This window comes from Dromiciops gliroides, chromosome 2 (assembly GCF_019393635.1).
Source record: "Dromiciops gliroides isolate mDroGli1 chromosome 2, mDroGli1.pri, whole genome shotgun sequence".
In the NCBI taxonomy this organism is placed as follows: domain Eukaryota; kingdom Metazoa; phylum Chordata; class Mammalia; order Microbiotheria; family Microbiotheriidae; genus Dromiciops; species Dromiciops gliroides.
The window spans coordinates 605,904,630-605,924,502 of NC_057862.1; the positions used below are offsets into that span (position 1 = coordinate 605,904,630).

Consider the following 19,873-nt stretch of genomic DNA (forward strand, 5'->3'; position numbering starts at 1 on the left):
GCAAAAAAGGGAGTCAGAAGCTATCAAATCCAACTCCTATTCACAAAAGAGGAAACTGATGCCTAGAGTGGATAAGTGACTTGCCCAAGGTCAAACAGACAGTCAACAGCAGAGCTGAAGTTGGAACCCAGGTCTTCTGCTTTCAAATCCAGTGCCTTCTCTCCTATGTCACACTGTTTCCTCTGGTTCCAAATCTACTGTTCTTTCTATCCCATTGCTGACTGATTGATATGATAAGAGAATTCATATTTACACAAGAAGGGATTAATTATATGGTGATTATTTGCTTTATGAAAGGATTCATTATGAGGTTCTTTTAATCTACTTTATGCTTTTAAACTAGCTTAGTGAATTTCAGAAAAAAAAATTTTAAATGATTCACTTTACAAGAATGTTATTGCTTGCAACTTTTCAGTACTGTGTGTTTTGTGAAGTGAAGCCCATCTGTACTCTGTAGTTTAGTGGTGGTATGAAATGGCCGGGGGGGGGGGGGGGTGAGGAGGAGGTGGAAAGATGGTTTCCCTATAACCTTGGAAAAGTGAGGGATGACTGAAAAGACTGAGTAAAATCTACCGTAGAAGTCAATACGTGGTGGGAAAAGGTGATACACAGGGGAGCAGAAGAAAGTCCCTTATTGTCCTTGTTGGTTTTGCTTTTTTGCTTTCCAAAATACAAGTAGAGGCATCCAGCACAATTCTATATTCAAAACAACTTTCCGGTTACACATTGGGTCTCCTGGGAAGCACAGCCACACCAAAGTTAGACAAAGTCTATACTGCCAGGCTTATAGTTATTCCCTCCACCCCCATGCATCCATTTCCACTACCAGAGACATCTGGAGGATGAGCCTCAATCAATATAAACTATACACCCCACTCTTTTGCAGACAAAGAAAATGAACACTGGGAGATTAAAGGATTTGGCCAAATTATACAATTAGTTTACTAGTTAGTGATAGAATATGAACTAGAATCCAAGTGTTTCACCTCCCAATTTAGTACTTTTCTCACCATTTATCAAATCTCGATCTCACCCTTTAGATGAATAGAAAAAGCATTGTAAGAGATTGAATTTTTCATCTTCAACTCCAGCTTGTATGGCCGATCAGTCCATAATATCTTTGCTTCTTTACTGCCATCTTCTGGTACCTGGCCTCTAATGTGTTATAGCATTGAATTATGCATCAATTATAATGTATTAGTATTATAATTTATAAAATGATGTCACTTCTATGATCCATTCCTCATTATATGGGGAAATCATTTGAGTAGATTTAATGAAATCTCTGCTATTCTACAGTGAAGAGGCTATGACCTAAGGAAGCTCATGGACTTTTCGAAGGTCACAAAGTAAGCCAGCAGCAGGGCTGGGACTAGATCCTAGGTCATCTGCATTTAAACTACTGTCTTTTCCGTTGGACCAGGAGTTAGGCCACATGATATAGCCCAGTTCTACCCCAAGGGAGTTTAGCTGTTGCTAGGATCCCTTCATTCCTACACAGCTAATTAGATAAACTCTCCTCTCAAAGAAAATCTTGCCCAAGGTTACACTGGTCTTTCCAAAGAAGAAACCCACCATGCTCATAGATTTTCTGTAGACAGAGTACACAGTGCTACTTCAAATGTTTTTCCACCTGAAATTCACCATTCTGGCATCCCACCCCCTCCAAGGAGACCCGGTTTGCTGAGCCGCCCTACCTTAGTCTGGAAGCAGCAGTAGAGTTGTGTTAAGTAGGGGTGTTTTCGTGCTAGGGCTAGAATCCTCTTTTCTGTCATGGTGCAATCTACATCATCATCCTGAAGGATGACATCTTTCTTTAAGACCTTCACAGCATATACTTCATCTTTGCCCTTGAGCTCTGCTAGCATGACCTGAAACCAAGCAAAATATTTGTGTTAAGCATTCCGATATCCAGATACCTATATCTAGGAAAAAACCCACATAGGGCAAGAAGGTACTTAAAGACCCTGTTCTTTGTAAATAACAAAGTTTGATCATATAGGCAAGAACTAATCGCATTAATTTTATTTATCTAATTCACATTTATATAGCACCACGTTGTTTGGAAAACACTTTCTCCATAATAACCCTACAAGACTGGTAATGCAAAGATTATTTTCTCCAGTTGACAGATGAGAAATTGAAGGCTCAGAAAGGTTAAGTCATATGAACATGGTCAAACGGCTGGTAAACATCAGGATTTGAATCCAAGCCTCCAAGTCCAGCCCTCTTCCCACTATATCATATTGCTTTTATATAGCAGGTAGGAAAGGTTCTTTTTTTATTCCCATTTGACTCATGACATTTCATGGCTATTCAACTGAATCCAGCAACTTAAAAATCTAAGTAGGGAATTCTTGATGCTGGCCTAAAGACCTTTGACCGCCTACACATAACCCACATTCTTTAAAATTTACTTAAGCTTGAGCTTTTCCCCCTAACAATAGAAGCGATGGACTTATTCGGTTAACATAAACTCTATCTTTACAACATGGAAACTCTGGATTGTCTAATTTTCCTCTCATAGTGCCAATACAATATGGTGTACTTAGAATGAAGAATATTAAGTTCAATTTCTCTCAAAGTTCTCACTGCACAGAGTTGAGCCTGGTCCCAGTACTGTGGTCCAGGTCTTCTTTAGCCTGTCTAAAGAATGTAGCTACTTCAGGAATTACCTTCTAGTAAGGTAAAGGCTTCTATCCTGGCCCTGCCCCTGAGATTTCAGGGTCAGATAGAAGGAGGTAAGGGACCTGGAAAAATACCCTGGAGCAATTGCATACATTCATTCTCTTTGAGGTGGTCAGTAGGAGAGACATGGAACAGGGCCATATGTCAAGAAAGCCAGCTGACCTACATACTAGGGCTTTCAAGTGTCCAGGACTTGCCAGAGCATGTTTTCCCTTCATCTGCCAGGGCTGGTCTGCTTGTCTCCAGTGTCTCTGCTCTTTACATTTCTGAACGGCCAACTCCTATTAGCTCCCTGTGCAATCCTTGGTTTAGAAAGGTGCATGATGACCCCAGATTAGGCTAAGGTTGGGGTTATGGAGGAGGTCAAGGGTTGGAGTCCAAGCCCTGATTTATTTCTTAGGCTTCCCATCTAGAATGAGCTTTATTATTATCTTTATACACACACACACACACACACACACACACACACAACTTTATATGATAGGACCATCATGAGGATTGCCACATCATCATAAACTGCCTTTAGGCAAGTGGGACATTGAATCTGTATCACCTCTCCTTATGTTCACACACCTGGGAAGTGAAAGCTGTAAAAAGCTAAGCCAGAGGACACTGCTTTAATGCTTTGGATGGACCCACATGTGCGTAATCCATCCTCTGTTGCAGATCACAATCTTTCCACATGCCTATGGGATTCCTGTTCATGTCTTTCCATTAATCCTCCATAGAGTATCTATCATGCCACATGCAGAGAGAAACACTGAAACGAAGGGGCAAACTGCATTTCCCTTACAAACAAGCCACTTTCTAGATTTGCTTTAGATCACAAGCTCACAAAGGATAGGGGTCTCACCTCATAACCTGCTTCATAGAGAACTTGGGCCAGAGCCCCAACACGGAGGGGGGGATGGGTGATTTTTGTTCTCTGATGTGGATAAAATGAGGCTAACATCAGACTACACTTGCTCAGGTAGAGCCCCTTAAGAGAAAATAATAAAGTCCACAGGGACCATTTACAAAGTCTTTGGAATGAATTAAAAGCAGGACCTCAGACTGTCCACTAGTGAAAGGAAGAAGGGGGAATAGGAGATAAGAAAGGAGGAGGAGATACAGGAAAAGGAAGAAAAGGAGATGACTATATATATGTATGTACATACATACATACATACATACATACATATATTTATACACATATAAATACATATGCATATACATATACACATGTGTGTACTTTAAACACACACACACACATTTTTTTTTAACTTTCCAAAATGTTTTTATATCATTTACTTCATTTGGCCCTCACTAAAACAAACAGCAAACACAGACGCAAAAACATAAAAATCTAAGGGTAAAGAGAAGCAAAGTGTTAATTTCCTCATTTTGGAGCTTCGGAGTTTAAATGACGTGCTAAGGTTATCCAGCTGGCTATAATAGGCAGGAAACTTCACAGGAACTATTTGAACCCAAGGTAACCCAGCATTAGAGAGTGTAAATGAGGCAATAATGCCTTGAACACCGTGAACCCCTAATGAATGCTTGTTGAACTAAATGGAACACCTGGTTGAGCAAAATCACAGCAAATCATTGACACCACACACCTTGCCAAAGCTTCCTTTGCCTAACACCTTGATGAAATTGAATTCTTCTAGGCCCATGCGCTTCGTCTGGCTCTGCCGGACCTCACCATTCTCTCCAGGGCTGGCCAGTTGACCATCTGTTGCTGATGCCGCCCGGTGCTCCTCCCCTCGGTTGTCAAATGACAAGGCCTTCCTAATGTTGTTTTCAAGTTCTTTGATTTCTGAGAACAAGGATGACAAATCATGGAATTAGGCAGACAGCTCCACTGGCCTCTATTTCCTTCTAATGTTCAAGCTTTTGAACTTGCTCCCCTCCTCACCCTTAGACCTCCTTCTCTACTCTCTCCTCAAACACTGTCATAGGCCCAAAGTGTTACACCTGTTGATTTATTTTAGACCCTAGGTTTAAACTGCACAGGGACACTGGACAGTAATATATTTCATACAGGGCCTGGCCCCATACCCATACAGGTAGACAAGACGAGGCTTTAGTTAGACCTCAGAAGCTTGTGACATTCCCACAGTAACAAGCTTAGCAGGTCCTATTATAGGATCTAAAAATAGTTCCAAGAATGACCATGACTACTAAGAGCAGCAAGTCACAGTTGATACCCCTATTTTCAAATAGTTCTCATCTCAGTGACTGCTTTGCTTTGTTCCTGGATTTGCCCCAATTACCTATTTAGCAATAAGGCTTTTTGGGAAGATGAGGAATGACTTATGATTAACAATAGAATCAGTCCCAAGTACGTATGGACATATAGAAGATTATCTCAGACATGGTAGGAATCCTTCCACACATTCAGGAGATTTCACAAGAACAAACTGTCTTTCTCTCTCTCTGTTAGATTATGTGACGTATATTATATGTGTATGATAACACTAGTTAATCCTTTGACCTTTCGTATTTGAAGAAGCTTTATCGTTAGCTACTCATTAACTAAAGGCACACACTAGACTGTGCCGAAATGGACTTCTTCAGCATAATCTGATTTCAAAATATGTCTATGAATAAATAGGATTACTAGAAGGGGTACATAGAATTATTAACCCTTTGGAATCAAGATAAGGCTTTGCTTTTACAAGACACCCCCCAGGTAAAAGGATCTGTGACTTTTCATCCAAAGACCTAAAGGTGTGCACTTTTGTTTGTTTTTCCCCTAGAATTTACCCTGCTGATTTAGAAGTCATCAGAGTCTAGGAAAGGAATCGGGTTGTGCCTACATAGATGTATCAGGATTCTAGCTTTGAAATTGGTTCTTTGAATATAGGTCATAACATGAAAGAACTAGAAGGGATCTTAGAGGATATGTAGGCCAAACCCCCAACTCTGAAGAAACCAAAGCCCAGGGAAGGAATGCCTTTCCCAAGGTTGCACAGCTCTAAATGACTCAGCTGGGTTTCAAACCCAGATCCTCTAACTAAAATCCAAGTCTCCCACTTCTGCTACCCTTGGCATATAGTGTTGGGGACAAAAGAAAGCCTCTCATTAAAGTGACCACCCTCCCCCAATCCAGAGCTTCCTGTCTCCAAATAAATCTGCGTTAACCTCCACTTACTGTCATGTAAAAGCAAGTCTCAGAAGGAAAAACTCTCCAAGAACACATACAACAAGGTCAGTTTTAGATGCTGTAACTTGAATAGCTTTTGGAGGGCAGTATTTCATTAATATAGGATAACGAGGCATGAGGCTCATGGGCTATTTCCTTAAAATACCTTGAGAGATCACAGAAAACATGCTTTCCCGTGCTCTCTAACAATGAGCAGCACACATAATACTACTTTTTAGCATTCAAAGTGCCCTGCCATCTATTTTTTCCCCTTCAACTTCACATTAACCATATGAGGTGAGTATCAATATCTTCAGTTGACAATTGAGGAAACTGAGGCTCAGAACCAAAGTAACTTGTCATGCAGTAAATTAGTCCAGTCCTTATAACCAAGTCTCCAAACTCCTACTTACCCTACTGTTCTTCCCAGAACAATCTCTAATGATCATAAGTGATTTTTTTTTGATAGAACCATAAATTTAGAGTTGAAAAGGACCTTAAAAATTAACTGGCCCAGGGGTCCTCAATCTGCAAGTCTGTGAATTTACTTTATTTTATTTTTTTGTGGGGCAATGAGGGTTAAATTACTTGTCCAGGGTCATGCAGCTAGCTAGTAAGTGGCACGTGTCTGAGGCCAGATTTGAACTCAGGTCCTCCTGAATCCAGGGCTGGTGCTTCATCCACTGCGCCACCTAACTGCCCCCTATGAATTTAATTTTTTAAAAATATTTTGATAACTATTTCAAAATGATGGGTTTCCTTTATAATATTATGTACATTATTTTATGCATTTAGAACCATTATTCTGAGAAGGAGTCCTTAGGCTTTATTAGGCTGCCAAAGGTATCCATGACATAAAAAAAGTTTTAAGAGCTGGTCCAACCTCTTTATTTATAGAAGTGAAGCAATCTGCTGATGGCCCCAGAAGTAGTAAGCAGCAGCAGAGCAGCTTTCTCGGCCCAAGTCCTCAGACTCTCAATCATACCATCTCTCCAGTACACCCTGAGGCTTCTCTGGGGGGCATCTTATAAAGCACATATGGTAACACCCACATAGTCCCAGAGATCACTCCTATTTATTCCAAAGCCACAGGCATAGTAGTTATTAAATTAAAGATCATCTTCAGCCTTTCTTCAAGGTCCTCATTCCCCAGTATCCCTCAGCAATGAAGGAATAACTAATTAATTTCCTTATGGTAAGCAATTTAACCCTGCAATGAAATTAGTTCCTTGTTAGAAGCTTAGGTAAATAATCTATAAATAAAAGGAAAATAATCTATCAATATAATTTGTAAATAAATTATAAATAATCACTTTTGTGGGATCTATCTTGAGGTTAGGCTACACTGAGCCAGGAGGCTGGGGTTCCAATCTCACCCTGGCCACTAATTCAATGTAACCCACACTAAGTCCCTTCATCCCTCTGGGTTCTAGCTTTCCCATTTGTATAATGGGAGCAGTAATTAACTATTCATTGGCCCTGCCAATCTCACAGGCTAACGGGAAGAGAAACAAAAGAAAGTGATTTGAAAAGACAAAAAGTGGACCTTTTCAGGGGCAGAGCCAAGATGGTGGAGAAAAGGCAGCTAATGACTCAGCTGGGTTTCAAACCCAGCTCTTGGAGCTCCTCACATGATCTCTCCAAAAACCTCCAAATAATGCCATAAGACAATTCTTGGAGCAGCAGAACCCACAAAAGGATGGGGTGAGATCATTTTCCAGCCAAAGACGGCTTAGAAGGTAGGCAGAAAAGGTCTGCTATACTGGGGTGGGAGTGGAGCCCACACCTGAGGCTGTGTCGACTCAGATCCAGCCCCAGGCAGGCTGGGCCAAAGAAAGAGACATCCGTAGCTTCTCAATCAGCTGCAGTAGTGGCCTCCTCTAGAATTCAGCTTATGGTCTGGTGAGAGGGTGGAGCAGTTGGCTGGGGAAGCGGGGTGGGGAGAGAGATTACAGGGGTCCCTGTTGGTGCTGAGGGGGAACTCAGCTGTCTTACCCAGCTGTCTGGGAACCAGGAAGCAGTCTTGAGTGGCAGCAGCCCAGGTTGGGGAGGGGCACAGGCTCGCCTAGAGCTTGCAACCACAGTGAAACATAATTTTGTTTCTGGGTTAAAAAGCAAGTAGTCCTGGGGTGATTTACAGACTAGAGCACAGGCCAGACAAGTATAGAACATGACACTCCTTAAATCATACCACCTGGGACCCCCTGAAGCTTGGGACAGTGCATCCTGGAAGCAGTGCCCCACTTTAAGGAGTTAAAAGTCAAGATATAGGCTAGCAATATGAAAAGACAGAAAAAAATGCAGACCATAGAAAGTTTCTTTGGTGACAAGGAAGATCAAAATACACCCTCAGAAGAAGATAACAAAGTCAAAGCTCCTCCATCCAAAGCTTCCATGACTTGCAGTGAGTTGGATTGAAGTGAGGGAGGTCTGTACAAGGTCACCAGCCTCACCCTCTCCTCCAGAGCCATCTGGATCCAGTGGCAAGATAGACATCAGGACGAATGGAGATGGCCCCTGATGTTTGAGGCAATTGGGGTTAAGTGGCTTGCCCAGCGTCACACAGCTAGTAAGTGTCTGAGGTCAGATTTGAACTCAAGTCCTCTCGACTCCAGGGACAGCACTAGCTGCCCCCCTAGTCCACTAGTGACTAGAGAAAAGAAAGGAAAGAGGGGAAAGAAAGGACCATAAACCTGGATGATATTTTGCTTCTCTATATTGGCACAGAGAAACTCTAGAAAAGGTAGTCACTCAGGCAGGGTTTAATAACTGAATGACTGAATGAGAAAAGGGAATGTGAAGACCTTCCTCAGACTGTGAGTCACTCTCACCCAAGCTTTCTTCCTCTGAGGAAATAGGACTTAAGTTTACCAATTGCATTCAGTTAAATCCGACACTTACTGAGAACCTACTATATGTCAAGCATTTCTGGAAAAAAAAAAAGATTATAACAAGCCAGAACCCCAAAAACACAATTTGAAAGTGAGAAAAAAACATCACAGCTTCTCACCCTGATCACAAGGGGAGGTGGGCGCTGACTTGGATCGATCTTCTTCAGATGGGGAGCTCCCAGGGACTGGCTGCTGAGACTCAGCACCTGCAATTAGCTGAGAACATACAAAGGCAGACACACACATGGTTAGCAGGAGGTTCTCTGGTCCCAAATCAGCCAAAGAAAGGAGAGGCAGCATGCTTTCCAAATATCATCATTCATTTTAAAGGTTGTGATCTCACAAGGCTTCAGCTCTCTTCTCATTAAGGGAGAGAGATACAGACAGAGAGACAGAGAGAGACAGCAGGAGAGGAGAGGAGAGGGAGAAGGAGAGGGAGAGGGAGAGAGAGAGGGAGAGGGAGAGAGAGAGGGAGAGGGAGAGAGAGAAGGGGAGGGGGATTTCCAAGTGTTTGTATGATGCTCTGATTATTTTTATTCCACCCATGAAGTTATTCTCAAATCCATTTGTTCTGTGAAAGCTTCCCAGATCACCTAGGTTAGAAGTGATTTCTATCTTCTCTCTAAACTCTTAGAACACTTTCTGTTTATACTACTCATTCAGCCCCTAATCTCATACTGCTTTGTACTGTTAATTTTTTATTCATTTGTTTAAATTTTACCAAAATTATATTTTGATTTAAATAAAAATAATTTTATTTACTTTATTAATTTTTATTTCTATGTAGCAATAGCTGGCTTATATACAGAAATTTACAAAGCACTTCAAGTCTATGATTTCATCTAATGCTTACAACAGGCATGTTAGGGAAGTACCAGGGACAGAGAGATTGGATCTGTGATATTATTGATATAGGGAACTTCAGAATGAGCAAAGTCCCTCTTCCAATGCAACACCTTCTCTGAAACTTATAGTTATAAGTGTCTTAAGTGGGGGCAGCTAGGTGGTGCAGTGGGTAAAGCACCGGCCCTGGATTCAGGAGGACCTAAGTTCAAATCCAGCCTCAGATACTTGACACTTACTAGCTGTGTGACCCTGAGCAAGTCACTTAACCCTCACTGCCCCTTCCCAGGCTCACACAAGGAGTGTCAGAGACAGTAAACCTCGAAGAGATCAAAGAAAGAGAAAAAGGACTCATGGATAAAAATATTTATGGCATCTCATTTTGTAGTTGCAAAAAAAATGGACACTAAGAAGGGGCCCATCAATTGGGGAATGACTGAACAAATCAGAGTATACTAATATCATGCCATGATTGAGCTCTAAGGAATGATAAAGAGAGATCATTTTGGGGAAGACTGCTATGAACAGATGAAGAATGAAATGAGCAGAACCAGCTGAACAATTTTTATAATAACAACATTAAAAATAAACAACTGTGAAAGCTATGAGAACTCTGATCAATTCAGTGATCAATCATGATTTTAGAGATCAATGATGAAATATATTATCTACCTCCTAACAGAGAAAAGATGGACTCAAGATACAGAATGAGACACCTTTTTAGACATACACAATTAGGGGAGTTATTTTGCTTGACTATGCATATTTGTTACATTTTCTTTTTGTTTCCAATATTGGAAGGATTGGGAAAGAGAGAAAATTGAGGGTTTTAAAAATCTGATTAAAAAAAGGATCAGAGGTGGGATTCAAATCCAGGCATTCCTGACTCAAAATCCAGAACTCTATCTGTAGAACCATGTGTGCACTTTTTTCTCCATTAAATGGGATTATAAATTAGTTAAGTGGGGAGGAGGCATGTTTTCAATTTCTCCACACGCCTCACTGTAGCATAATGAGGCAGTCACAATACAAGCTCATGCTCCTAACTTTACCAACATCTCTCTCCAGGGAATCATTCCCTGCCCTAGGCATTGGTAACCCTGTTGAGGTTTCCTTAGTAGGTTGGATTTCTTTGGCTCTTGCCCTTGTGGCCCAGAAGAACCATTAGGATGCACTTTCTTTCTGAATAGACCCTCTGCACAGACGCGGGCTTTGACACAACATCAAAATCAGGAACTGCAGCTGAGAAGCCATCTTGCGTTCCAAGCCACAGAGGCCTCTTTTTTCCAACCTCTCATTCTAAGTTGAGCTGTGGCAGTCATTCCGACAATGATATAGGAACAAAAGGGACTAAACCATTTTCCAGCATTTGGGTTCCATGGAATTTGAGTGATAAAAATATCACCATCATATACCCTTATTTTTGGTGGTGTCACTTGCTGAAATGATCCGTGTTGGCCTCCTTCCAATAGGCCTTACAATGATCCAGGATATTAGGATGAGGCCCAGCTGCTGGAGGGGCACAGAGCTGTGCAGAAATCTTTGGCTTTAATGTCATTTTTTATACTATATTTTAATCAACAATAAGATTGCTTTGTTACATTATTTCTGGCCCAGGAGAAGGGGAAAAAAAGGATGTCTTTGATGGAAGAGTTGACTCTCCCCTTAAGAATACTACTTGAAAAAGATCTTACATGTACAAAAATATTTATTTTTCCAATTTATGTAATTATCTAATTTATATAAATAAAACTGTATTTATCTTTTTGTGGTGGTAAGCAAATGGAAATTAAGGGGTTGTCCATCACTCAGGGAATGACTGAACAAATCTGGACGTAATGGAAGACCAACATGCTGTGAGAAACAATGAAGGGTGTGGTTTCAGAGAAATTTGAGAAATCTCATATGGACTGATGCAGAGTGGAGTGAGAAAAATCAGGACAATAAGTGAAACCATAATGTCACCACTGAAAAAATTAACAATTTTGAAGACTTAAGAGTTCTGATTCTTACAACAATCAATCGTGATTCCAGAGGACTGATGAGGAAATATGTTACCTACTTCCAGACAGAGAGATGATAGACTTAGGATACAGATTGAAACACACAGTTTTAGACATCATGAGAATGTTTTCCTTGACTATGCATATTTGTAACAAAAGTTTTGTTTTTCTTTGTTTTTCACTTTGTTGGGGGGGGAGGAGTGAGAGGAAGGAAAAAATGCTTGATAATTGAAAAAATGATTACTAAATATATCTACTGCATGATATAATAACTACTGACTCCTTTAGCTCCTTGGACTCCAATCCAGCCCTATTCTGGTTGGTGGATATAGAAATGAGAGGGTTGGAATAAGAAGATGACCACTAGAGACATGTAGGTCATAGTTAAATTCTCCTAACAAGGGTGACATTTTCCATTTAGCCTTTGCAACAATACTTTTTAAAGGCCATAAACTGGAAAACATGTTTTAGGAAGGCAAAATGTCTCAACCCTTCCACAGCCAAGGGCAAAAGCATTTTTGAGAGTCACAGGGGAAAGAAGGCAGGCAGCATCTATAGCCAGATGCTGTCTGGGAAACTGATGGCCCATTTAAGCAAGCTCCAATGATGAAGAAGAGATTTGGGGTTCTCTTGCTTTTCTGATCTAGTAGAGTCCCTTGGACATGCTTTCTTTCTTCTGGGTTGTCAACGTCCCCTGGTATAGATTTCTCTGGAAAGTTAGATGAAAGTCCTCTTAATTTTCTGCCTAGAGCCAGCACGGTAAAGTATTGGAAAGGGCTGGCTGATGGAGATCACTCCCCCATGCCAGGATTTATAGTTCAATTAACTTGCTTCCATTTTTCTCATAACCACTTTTTCAAAGATTTCTGAAAACTTCCAGGCAGGAAGCCAAGGTTGGTGAAGACCTTAAACACAAAGTTGCTGCTAAAACCTTGAGGGAACAACTTACATCTGTGGGCCCTGACTTATGAAAAAAAATATATACTATGTACATGTCATCTATGTATCTATATGTATATAAATACACACATACATGATATACATAAAATATATGCCTGTATATGATATATACCACACATGTATACACAAGTATGCACATATACACATGGCATTGTATATATACACAATATATACACACACACAGTGTATTCCAGTTTTAAGCTATTAAAATTTAAAGACATATACATGTACATAATCCATGTAATGCACACATACATATGTGATAGGTATATGTGCGGATGGACAGATGGATCAAAACAATCATTCCCCTGATCAATGAGTGGCAAAAGGATCTTTTTCTACTGCATTTAGAATTTCATACAGATATGAAATTCAGATTGGTTTCTCTGGAGAAAGACACAGATGTTTCACGTCATGGAATTTTGACCACATCCATGGGTAGCTACATTCCAACACTACCTCGTTTCTACTTTCCTTCCCCTCTAGAAAAAGTATGATGTTCCAGGGTTTGGGGCTTTGTTTTGTTTTTGGCATTTATCCTCATGCCACAGGTGGATTCCATCCCCTGATGCCAATCTTATGCCAAGCTGGGAGCATGGCACTCAGTGAGGTTTTCTGGAGGAAATTTCAAAGTCCTACTCTTTAAGCTTAGATCTTTTCTTGAAAAATTTTCCTCCAGGCCAGTGAAAAATAACAACGACTGGGACAGGTTTGCATCTTGACTCAAGTCTGTCTGTCTGTCTGTCTGTCTGTCTGTCTGTCTGTCTGTCTGTCTGTCTTCCTTCCTTCCTTCCTTTCTTTCTTAACGCAGAATCATTTCAAGTGAATACTATGAATCTCCATGGCTTGAGATAATCACGCTTCCTGAATCCCATTTTCCCCGCTCCCTACAAGGCAAAGCCAACAGTGTTGAAAAGTCTCAGAGCAGCTGCTTAATTTACCTTTTTCCTCCTCTGACCACTGTTGGTGATTTTGTCCGGAGTGACTCCCAGGTCGGCCAGCACTTTGGCGATCCCCCTTGCATCTACCCCACAGTTGGGCGCGACGTTTGTTTCACAGCGTCGATGTACATTCATCTTGCAGACTGAAAGGAGACATTGAGGATCAAATGCATATGTTTCCCAGAAAAAAAAAAAAAACTAACACAATAATAATTACAAAAATCCCTCCCAAGGTTCAGGAAGATGAGTGAACCTCATCTTAAAGAAGACAACTGATTTTTTTTTTATTCCTTCCATATTCGCCCCTTCCATGAAGCTAACATTGCCTCACTCTTCCCTCCTTTGAAATAGGGAATGCAAATTTCATTAATACCTCTTTTGCCAATGAGGAAACTGAGGCTCAGGGAAGGTCCAGTGACTTTTCACTGAGCATGCGGGAAATAAGTATTACCTGTGTGACCTTTAGCAATTCACTCTTAACCTCATCTGTTTCTGCATCTATAAAATGAGGGGATTGGACTGATGTTTAACATTCTTTCCAGCTCTAAATCTCTGATCCTTTATAAGTCATTCAATTAACATCTATTAAGTGCCTACTATGTGCCAAGAACTGTGCTAAGCACTTGGGGATAGAAAAAGAGGCAAAAGACAGTCCCTGCCCTTGAGTAGCTTACAATCTAATGGATAAGTCATGGAAACAATTTAATCCAGGTCTCATTACTCTGTCAGGTATGCTTTTGTTGTTGTCCCCTGTGGATTTTTTTTTAAGTTTCATTGATATTTTTGTTTTTAAATCACTTTGATTTCCTGATATACTCTACACCCCCACCAGCTCTCCTATTCCACATTATATACTATATATGACATATTATATTCTTTTATTTATTTACACACACACATTATATTCTTCTCTTGTGGCAAATAAAAATAGTTACTTAAAACAAACTGACCTCGCCTGAGAATATATATGACATTCCACACCCATAGCCTCCCATCTCTCCAAGGAAAGGAATTTATCATCTTCTAGAGATATAAAATGTCAGAACTTAGTGATTAAATGGCAAATATAACATTTGACTTGGACTCGAGAGGCCTAGTTTTGAATCTGGCCTCAGACACTTATTATCTTTATGATCAAAGACAAGTCATTTTACTTCTCAAAAGCAAGGCAGGGAGGTGGTGGTTGTGGTCAGCAGCAGGGACTTGGAATCAGGAAGACCTGAGTTCAAATCTCTGCCTTAGACACTTACTAGCTGTGTGACTTCAGGCAAGTTCCCTGACCACTTTTAGACTCAGTTTCCTCATCTGTAAAATGAATTACTGAGAGGATCAAATGAAATATTTGTAAAGTGGTTTGCAAACCTTAAACCTCTATAGAAAAACTATACTAATTATTTCTTTACCTCTAAAATGAGACTAGTATTATTCATTCTACTTACTTCAGATGAGGGAACACCTGATGGGCAGAGAGATAAATGATCTCCCCCAAATCATAACCATAATCAGAAATAGAACTAGGATTCTAACCCAAATCTCCTGACTTCCAGATCAGTGTTCTTTTTACTTGACCCAACCCCATGCACCTGTTACCTCCTCTGTATTGCTTTCCAGGTTCATAATTTGCAATATCTTCTCTTGAAGTTGAAAATGTACTATTTTTTTTTCTTAAGCTGTATCTTATTTTGGGTGGCCCACAGTGTTTTGTGAGAGCAAGCCCTCAAACTTCTATTTCTCTGATTGCTGACTCCCCCTATGGCTCATCTTTGCAGCAAGATGGTGCCCATAGGCTTGCTGGATAAATGAGGGAATATCACACTGTCCTGTATAGGTAGTCAGCACTTTGATTATAAAAGAGCAGGCTTGTCTTATCTGTGTGTCAAGAGCTCAGAGAAAGAGACCAGGTTGTGATATGTTACTGGGGAAAAGGTCACAGGGTCTTCTCAGAATTCTCTAGTCAGCACAGCAATTGTGGCTCTGTCTAGAACAGAGGGGCTGCTGGGGTGAGGTTAAAATTGCTTCCTCATCGCAGAATCTCTCAATCCCTCTTCTGTTAGAGGAAATGACAATCTGGAGGGATACATTTTTGGCCAAGGGGTTACAAGAAGTCCTGAAATGGATTTCTGGCCCTAAGTTGGGTGGCAGTAGAACTGAAAAAACCCAGGGTAAGGTAGTAGTTCACAGTTAAGAAGAGCTAAGAAAACTTAAAAAAAATTCAGAGAAGGACTCAGAAGAAAAGAAAGGAAGGAGGGAAGGAAGGAAGCAAGAAGGAAGAGAGAGAGAGAAAAAGAAAGAAAGAAAGAAAGAAAGAAAGAAAGAAAGAAAGAAAGAAAGAAAGAAAGAAAGAAAGAAAGAAAGAAAGAAAGAAAGAAAGAAAGAAAGAAAGAAAGAAAGAAAGAAAGAAAGAAAGAAGAAAGCAAGCAAGCATTTATTGAGCACTTTACAGGCTAAGAAGAGTTAATAGAAGTGTTTAAGAAGAGGTCAAAGGATATACCTGTTTTTAGCATAGATCTTTGTATGTTCTGACACAGCCTTGGCTGAGGAACAGGCTTGGACTGACGAAAATGAAGGAAGCTTCATTAGATGAGAACACTATAATAGTTACAATCCCTTCTGCCAGGGTGAGAATTACTAACCATAGCACCTCCATTGGAGAGAGAAATGAGTTGTAAGTGGTGGTTCTGAAATTAGCAGCTCAATTGAGGATATGGCCAAGGAAGAGATTCTCAAAGTTAGTCTATAGATCCTTGGGGGTCCCTGAGACCCTTTCAGGAGATCCGTGAAGTCAAAATGATTTTCACAATAATACTAAGACATTATTTGCCTATTATTTCCATTCACTTCAGCAACATACATGGGTGAGGCTAGATTTTCTAATTATATTTCAACCAAAACAACATATCACAACAGATCGAATGCAGAAGCAGATAGGAGAATCCACTAAGCCAGACATTAAAAAACAAAAAAACAAAAACCCACTTACAAAAAAGATGTAAAAACAAGGCTACTCTTCTTTTCACTATCTTTTTTATTTTTAAAAATATTCCCTAAAAATATAGCCTTTTTGGGGGCAGCTAGATGGCGCAGTGGATAGAGCACCAGCCCTGGATTCAGGAGTGCCTGAGTTCAGGTCAGGCTTCAGACACTTAACACTTACTAGCTGTGTGACCCTGGGCAAGTCACTTAACCCCAATTGCCTCACTAAAAAAAAATATATATATATATATATATATATATATATATATATATAGCCTTTTTCAATTAAAATGTTACTGATATTAACATGTAATGGGTTATTATTAAAAAATGGAAAAAATAAATGGACAATTACATTTACTTTGTGGAAGGCACTCTGCCCAAGGCTGGAGACACAAAGAATCAATCGATCCACATTTATTAAGCACCGAGAAAGCAAAGATGAACCCTGACCTCAAGGAGCTTATGTTCACACAGGGAAAGCAATACATTAAGTCACACCATGCAAGATAAAGCCTAAGCAGATGGAAGATAACCTTGGAAGGGAGGCACTAGTAGTGGGGTGAGAAGAGCAGAAAATGCCTCCTAGAGAAGGTGACAATAACTAGTGAAGTTTTTTATTGTGTATTTTTCAGACTAAGCATGAGTCTTTTCTTTTTTTCTTTTTCTGAGGCAATGAGGGTTAAGTGATTTGCCCAGGGTCACACAGCTAGTAAGTGTCAAGTGTCTGAGGTCACATTTGAACTCAGGTCCTCCTGAATCCAGGGCCAGTGCTTTATCCACTGCGCCACCTAGCTGCCCCTTAGACATGATTCTTAAAGGAAGCCAGGGAGCCTAAAAGTTGGAGGTTAGGAGGGAGAGTCTTCCAGACATGAAGAACAACCAGGGCAAAGGTGCAGAGGCAGGCAATGGGGCATCCCATGTGTGAGGAGCATCAAATAGCCAGTATAGCTAAATTGTAGCATGAATAGAGGAAAATAGAATGTAAAAGAATAATAGCATCTACCTCCCAGGGTTGTTATGATAATCAAATGAGATAATAACTGTAAAGTGCTTAGCACAGCACCTGGCACATACTAGACTCTTAATAGATGCTTCTTTCCTTTTCCTTTCCTTTTTCTTTTCTTTCTTTTCCCTCTCTCCCTCCCTCCTTCCTTCCTCCCTCCTTCATTCCTTCTTTCATTCCTTCCTTCCTTATTTCCTTTCTTCCCTTCCTCCTTCCTTCTTTCCTTTCTTTCTTCCTTCCTTCCTTTGAATTTTCTTTTTTTTTTTTAAAGGGGAGACTTTCTAGGCAGCAAAGAAGGAGCCAGTCAATAGGGAGAGGTTGAAGATTAGAGAAGTAAGGATAATAGTAGGAGCAATCTTTCAGAGATGAGATCAAGGGCATATGGGGTCAAGGACGGCAAGAAGAAGAACCACCTGATCATCAGAGAGATCTGAGTTCAAATTGAGCTTCAGACACTTACCAGCTGTGTGACCCTAGGCAAGTCACTTAACCTCTATTTGCCTCATTTTCTTCAAATGTGGAATGAGGATAATAATAGCACCTACCTTGATCAAGTAAGATAATAATTATGATTAGCAAAGTGCCTGGCACCTAGTAAGTCCTATATAAATGTTGTTGGTGGTGGTTGTTATTATTATTGTTATTATTATTATTAGAGCAAGGATTTCAAGAGTGGAAAAGAGTATAAAGTTGAACTGGTCTACCAGGGGGACAAAATAGGGAAAGGAGGAGAATGTAGAGTAATATAATTGGATTTGGAATTGGTTGAATTGACAGGTGCAAAGAATTTGCTTTGGCTTAATGGACTGATGTCAGTGTTTCTGAAGGTCTCAAATAGAATGCCCCAGGTATCTGTGCTTGGCCCTATACTGTCTAATACTTTTATCAGTGACTTGGATAAAGCATCAATGATATGCTCCTAAAATTTGTTAATGAAACAAAGTCAGGAGGGAAAAGTAACACACTGGATAAGACTTGAGAGCAAAAAATAAATAAATAAATAAGAAATTTTTAAATGTCTTAACATACTATAGAATTGGGCTGAATCTAGTAAGATGAAATTTAATAGAAATGAATATAAAGTCTTACGCTTGGGTTCCAAAAGTCAGTTTCACACTATGGAGGAACTTAGTTGGACATTAGTTTGTCAAAAAAAAAAAATGTTGGAATTTTATTAGACTGTAAATTCATCATGAAATAGCCAAAATAGCTATTGAGATCTTAAGATGGATAAGAGTTACAGCTGCCACAAATGAGAACTTCCCAGTACTAGTACTAGTCAGTTCCAGGTGTCATATTTTAAGGACACTGATAAACTGGAGAGCATCCTTGAAGGCAACTGGAACGTTAAAGAGTTTTGAGTCAATGCCACATAAGAGGCAGTTGAATGAACAATTTAACCTAAAGAATGAAGACTCAGGAGATATATGGCAGTATCAACTGTTTGAAGGGATACTGTTTGAAGATTTAATTTTTATTTTTAAAAAATTGGGGGCGGCTAGGTGGCGCAGTGGATAAAGCACCAGCCCTGGATTCAGGAGTTCCTGAGTTCAAATCCGGCCTCAGACACTTGACACTTACTAGCTGTGTGACCCTGGGCAAGTCACTTAACCCCACTGCCCCGTTAAAAAAAAAAATTAACAAGCATTTATTAAGTAACTATTCCTGTGCTATCTCATTTGATCCTTACAACAGCAGCCCCTGTAGGTAGATGCTATTATCACCCCCATTTTACAGATGACCAAACTGAGGCAGAGACAAACATTAAGTGACTTGTGCAGCATCACACAGCTAGTAAGTCTCGGAGGCCAAATTTGAATTCATTTCTTCCTGAATACAAATCCAAGGCTCTCTCCACTGCACCGTCTAGTAGCCCCTAAAGAAGTGATTAGACTTGTTCCATTTGGCCTTGGAGGGCAGAACCAGGCAAATCAGTGGAAATTACAAAAAATACCAATTTAGGCTTCATCATCAGAATAAATTTCTAACAATTAGAAGCTATCCAAAAGTAAAATGTGTTGCCTTGAGAGGTGATAGATTTCCTCTCCTGGGAGATCTTCAAGTAGAAGCAAGTAGGGACAATTAAGTGACTCAGCAGATACAGCACCCAACCTGGGGACGAAAAGATCTAAATTCAAATCCAACCTCAGACACTCACCAGCAGTGTGACTCTGAGCAAAACACTTAATCTCTGTTTGTCTCTGTAGCACCTACCTCCCGGAGTTGTTGTGAGGATCAAATGTGATTATAATTGTATCTGCCACACAGTAAGTGCTACATAAATGTTAGTTCGTCATCAGCAGCATTACCATCAGCCAGGCATGACAAAGGAGGGAATTCCTTTTTGAGGATGTGCTGGACTACTAGATGGTTGCTGAAGTGTATTCAGTTCTAAAAATTCTGATTCTATAAATATATTTTCCTTGTTTGACTCTCGA

General features: G+C 40.1%; 1 protein-coding gene across 1 annotated transcript in view; it reads right to left on the reverse strand.

Annotated features, from left to right (window-relative positions):
- PRKCE (protein kinase C epsilon) overlaps positions 1–19,873 on the reverse strand; it is a 667,851-nt gene that overhangs the window by 229,666 nt on the left and 418,312 nt on the right. Inside the window, 4 exon segments of the mRNA XM_043984305.1 lie at positions 1,698–1,871; positions 4,290–4,489; positions 8,829–8,925; positions 13,457–13,599. Coding sequence (XP_043840240.1) covers positions 1,698–1,871; positions 4,290–4,489; positions 8,829–8,925; positions 13,457–13,599 — 614 coding nt within the window.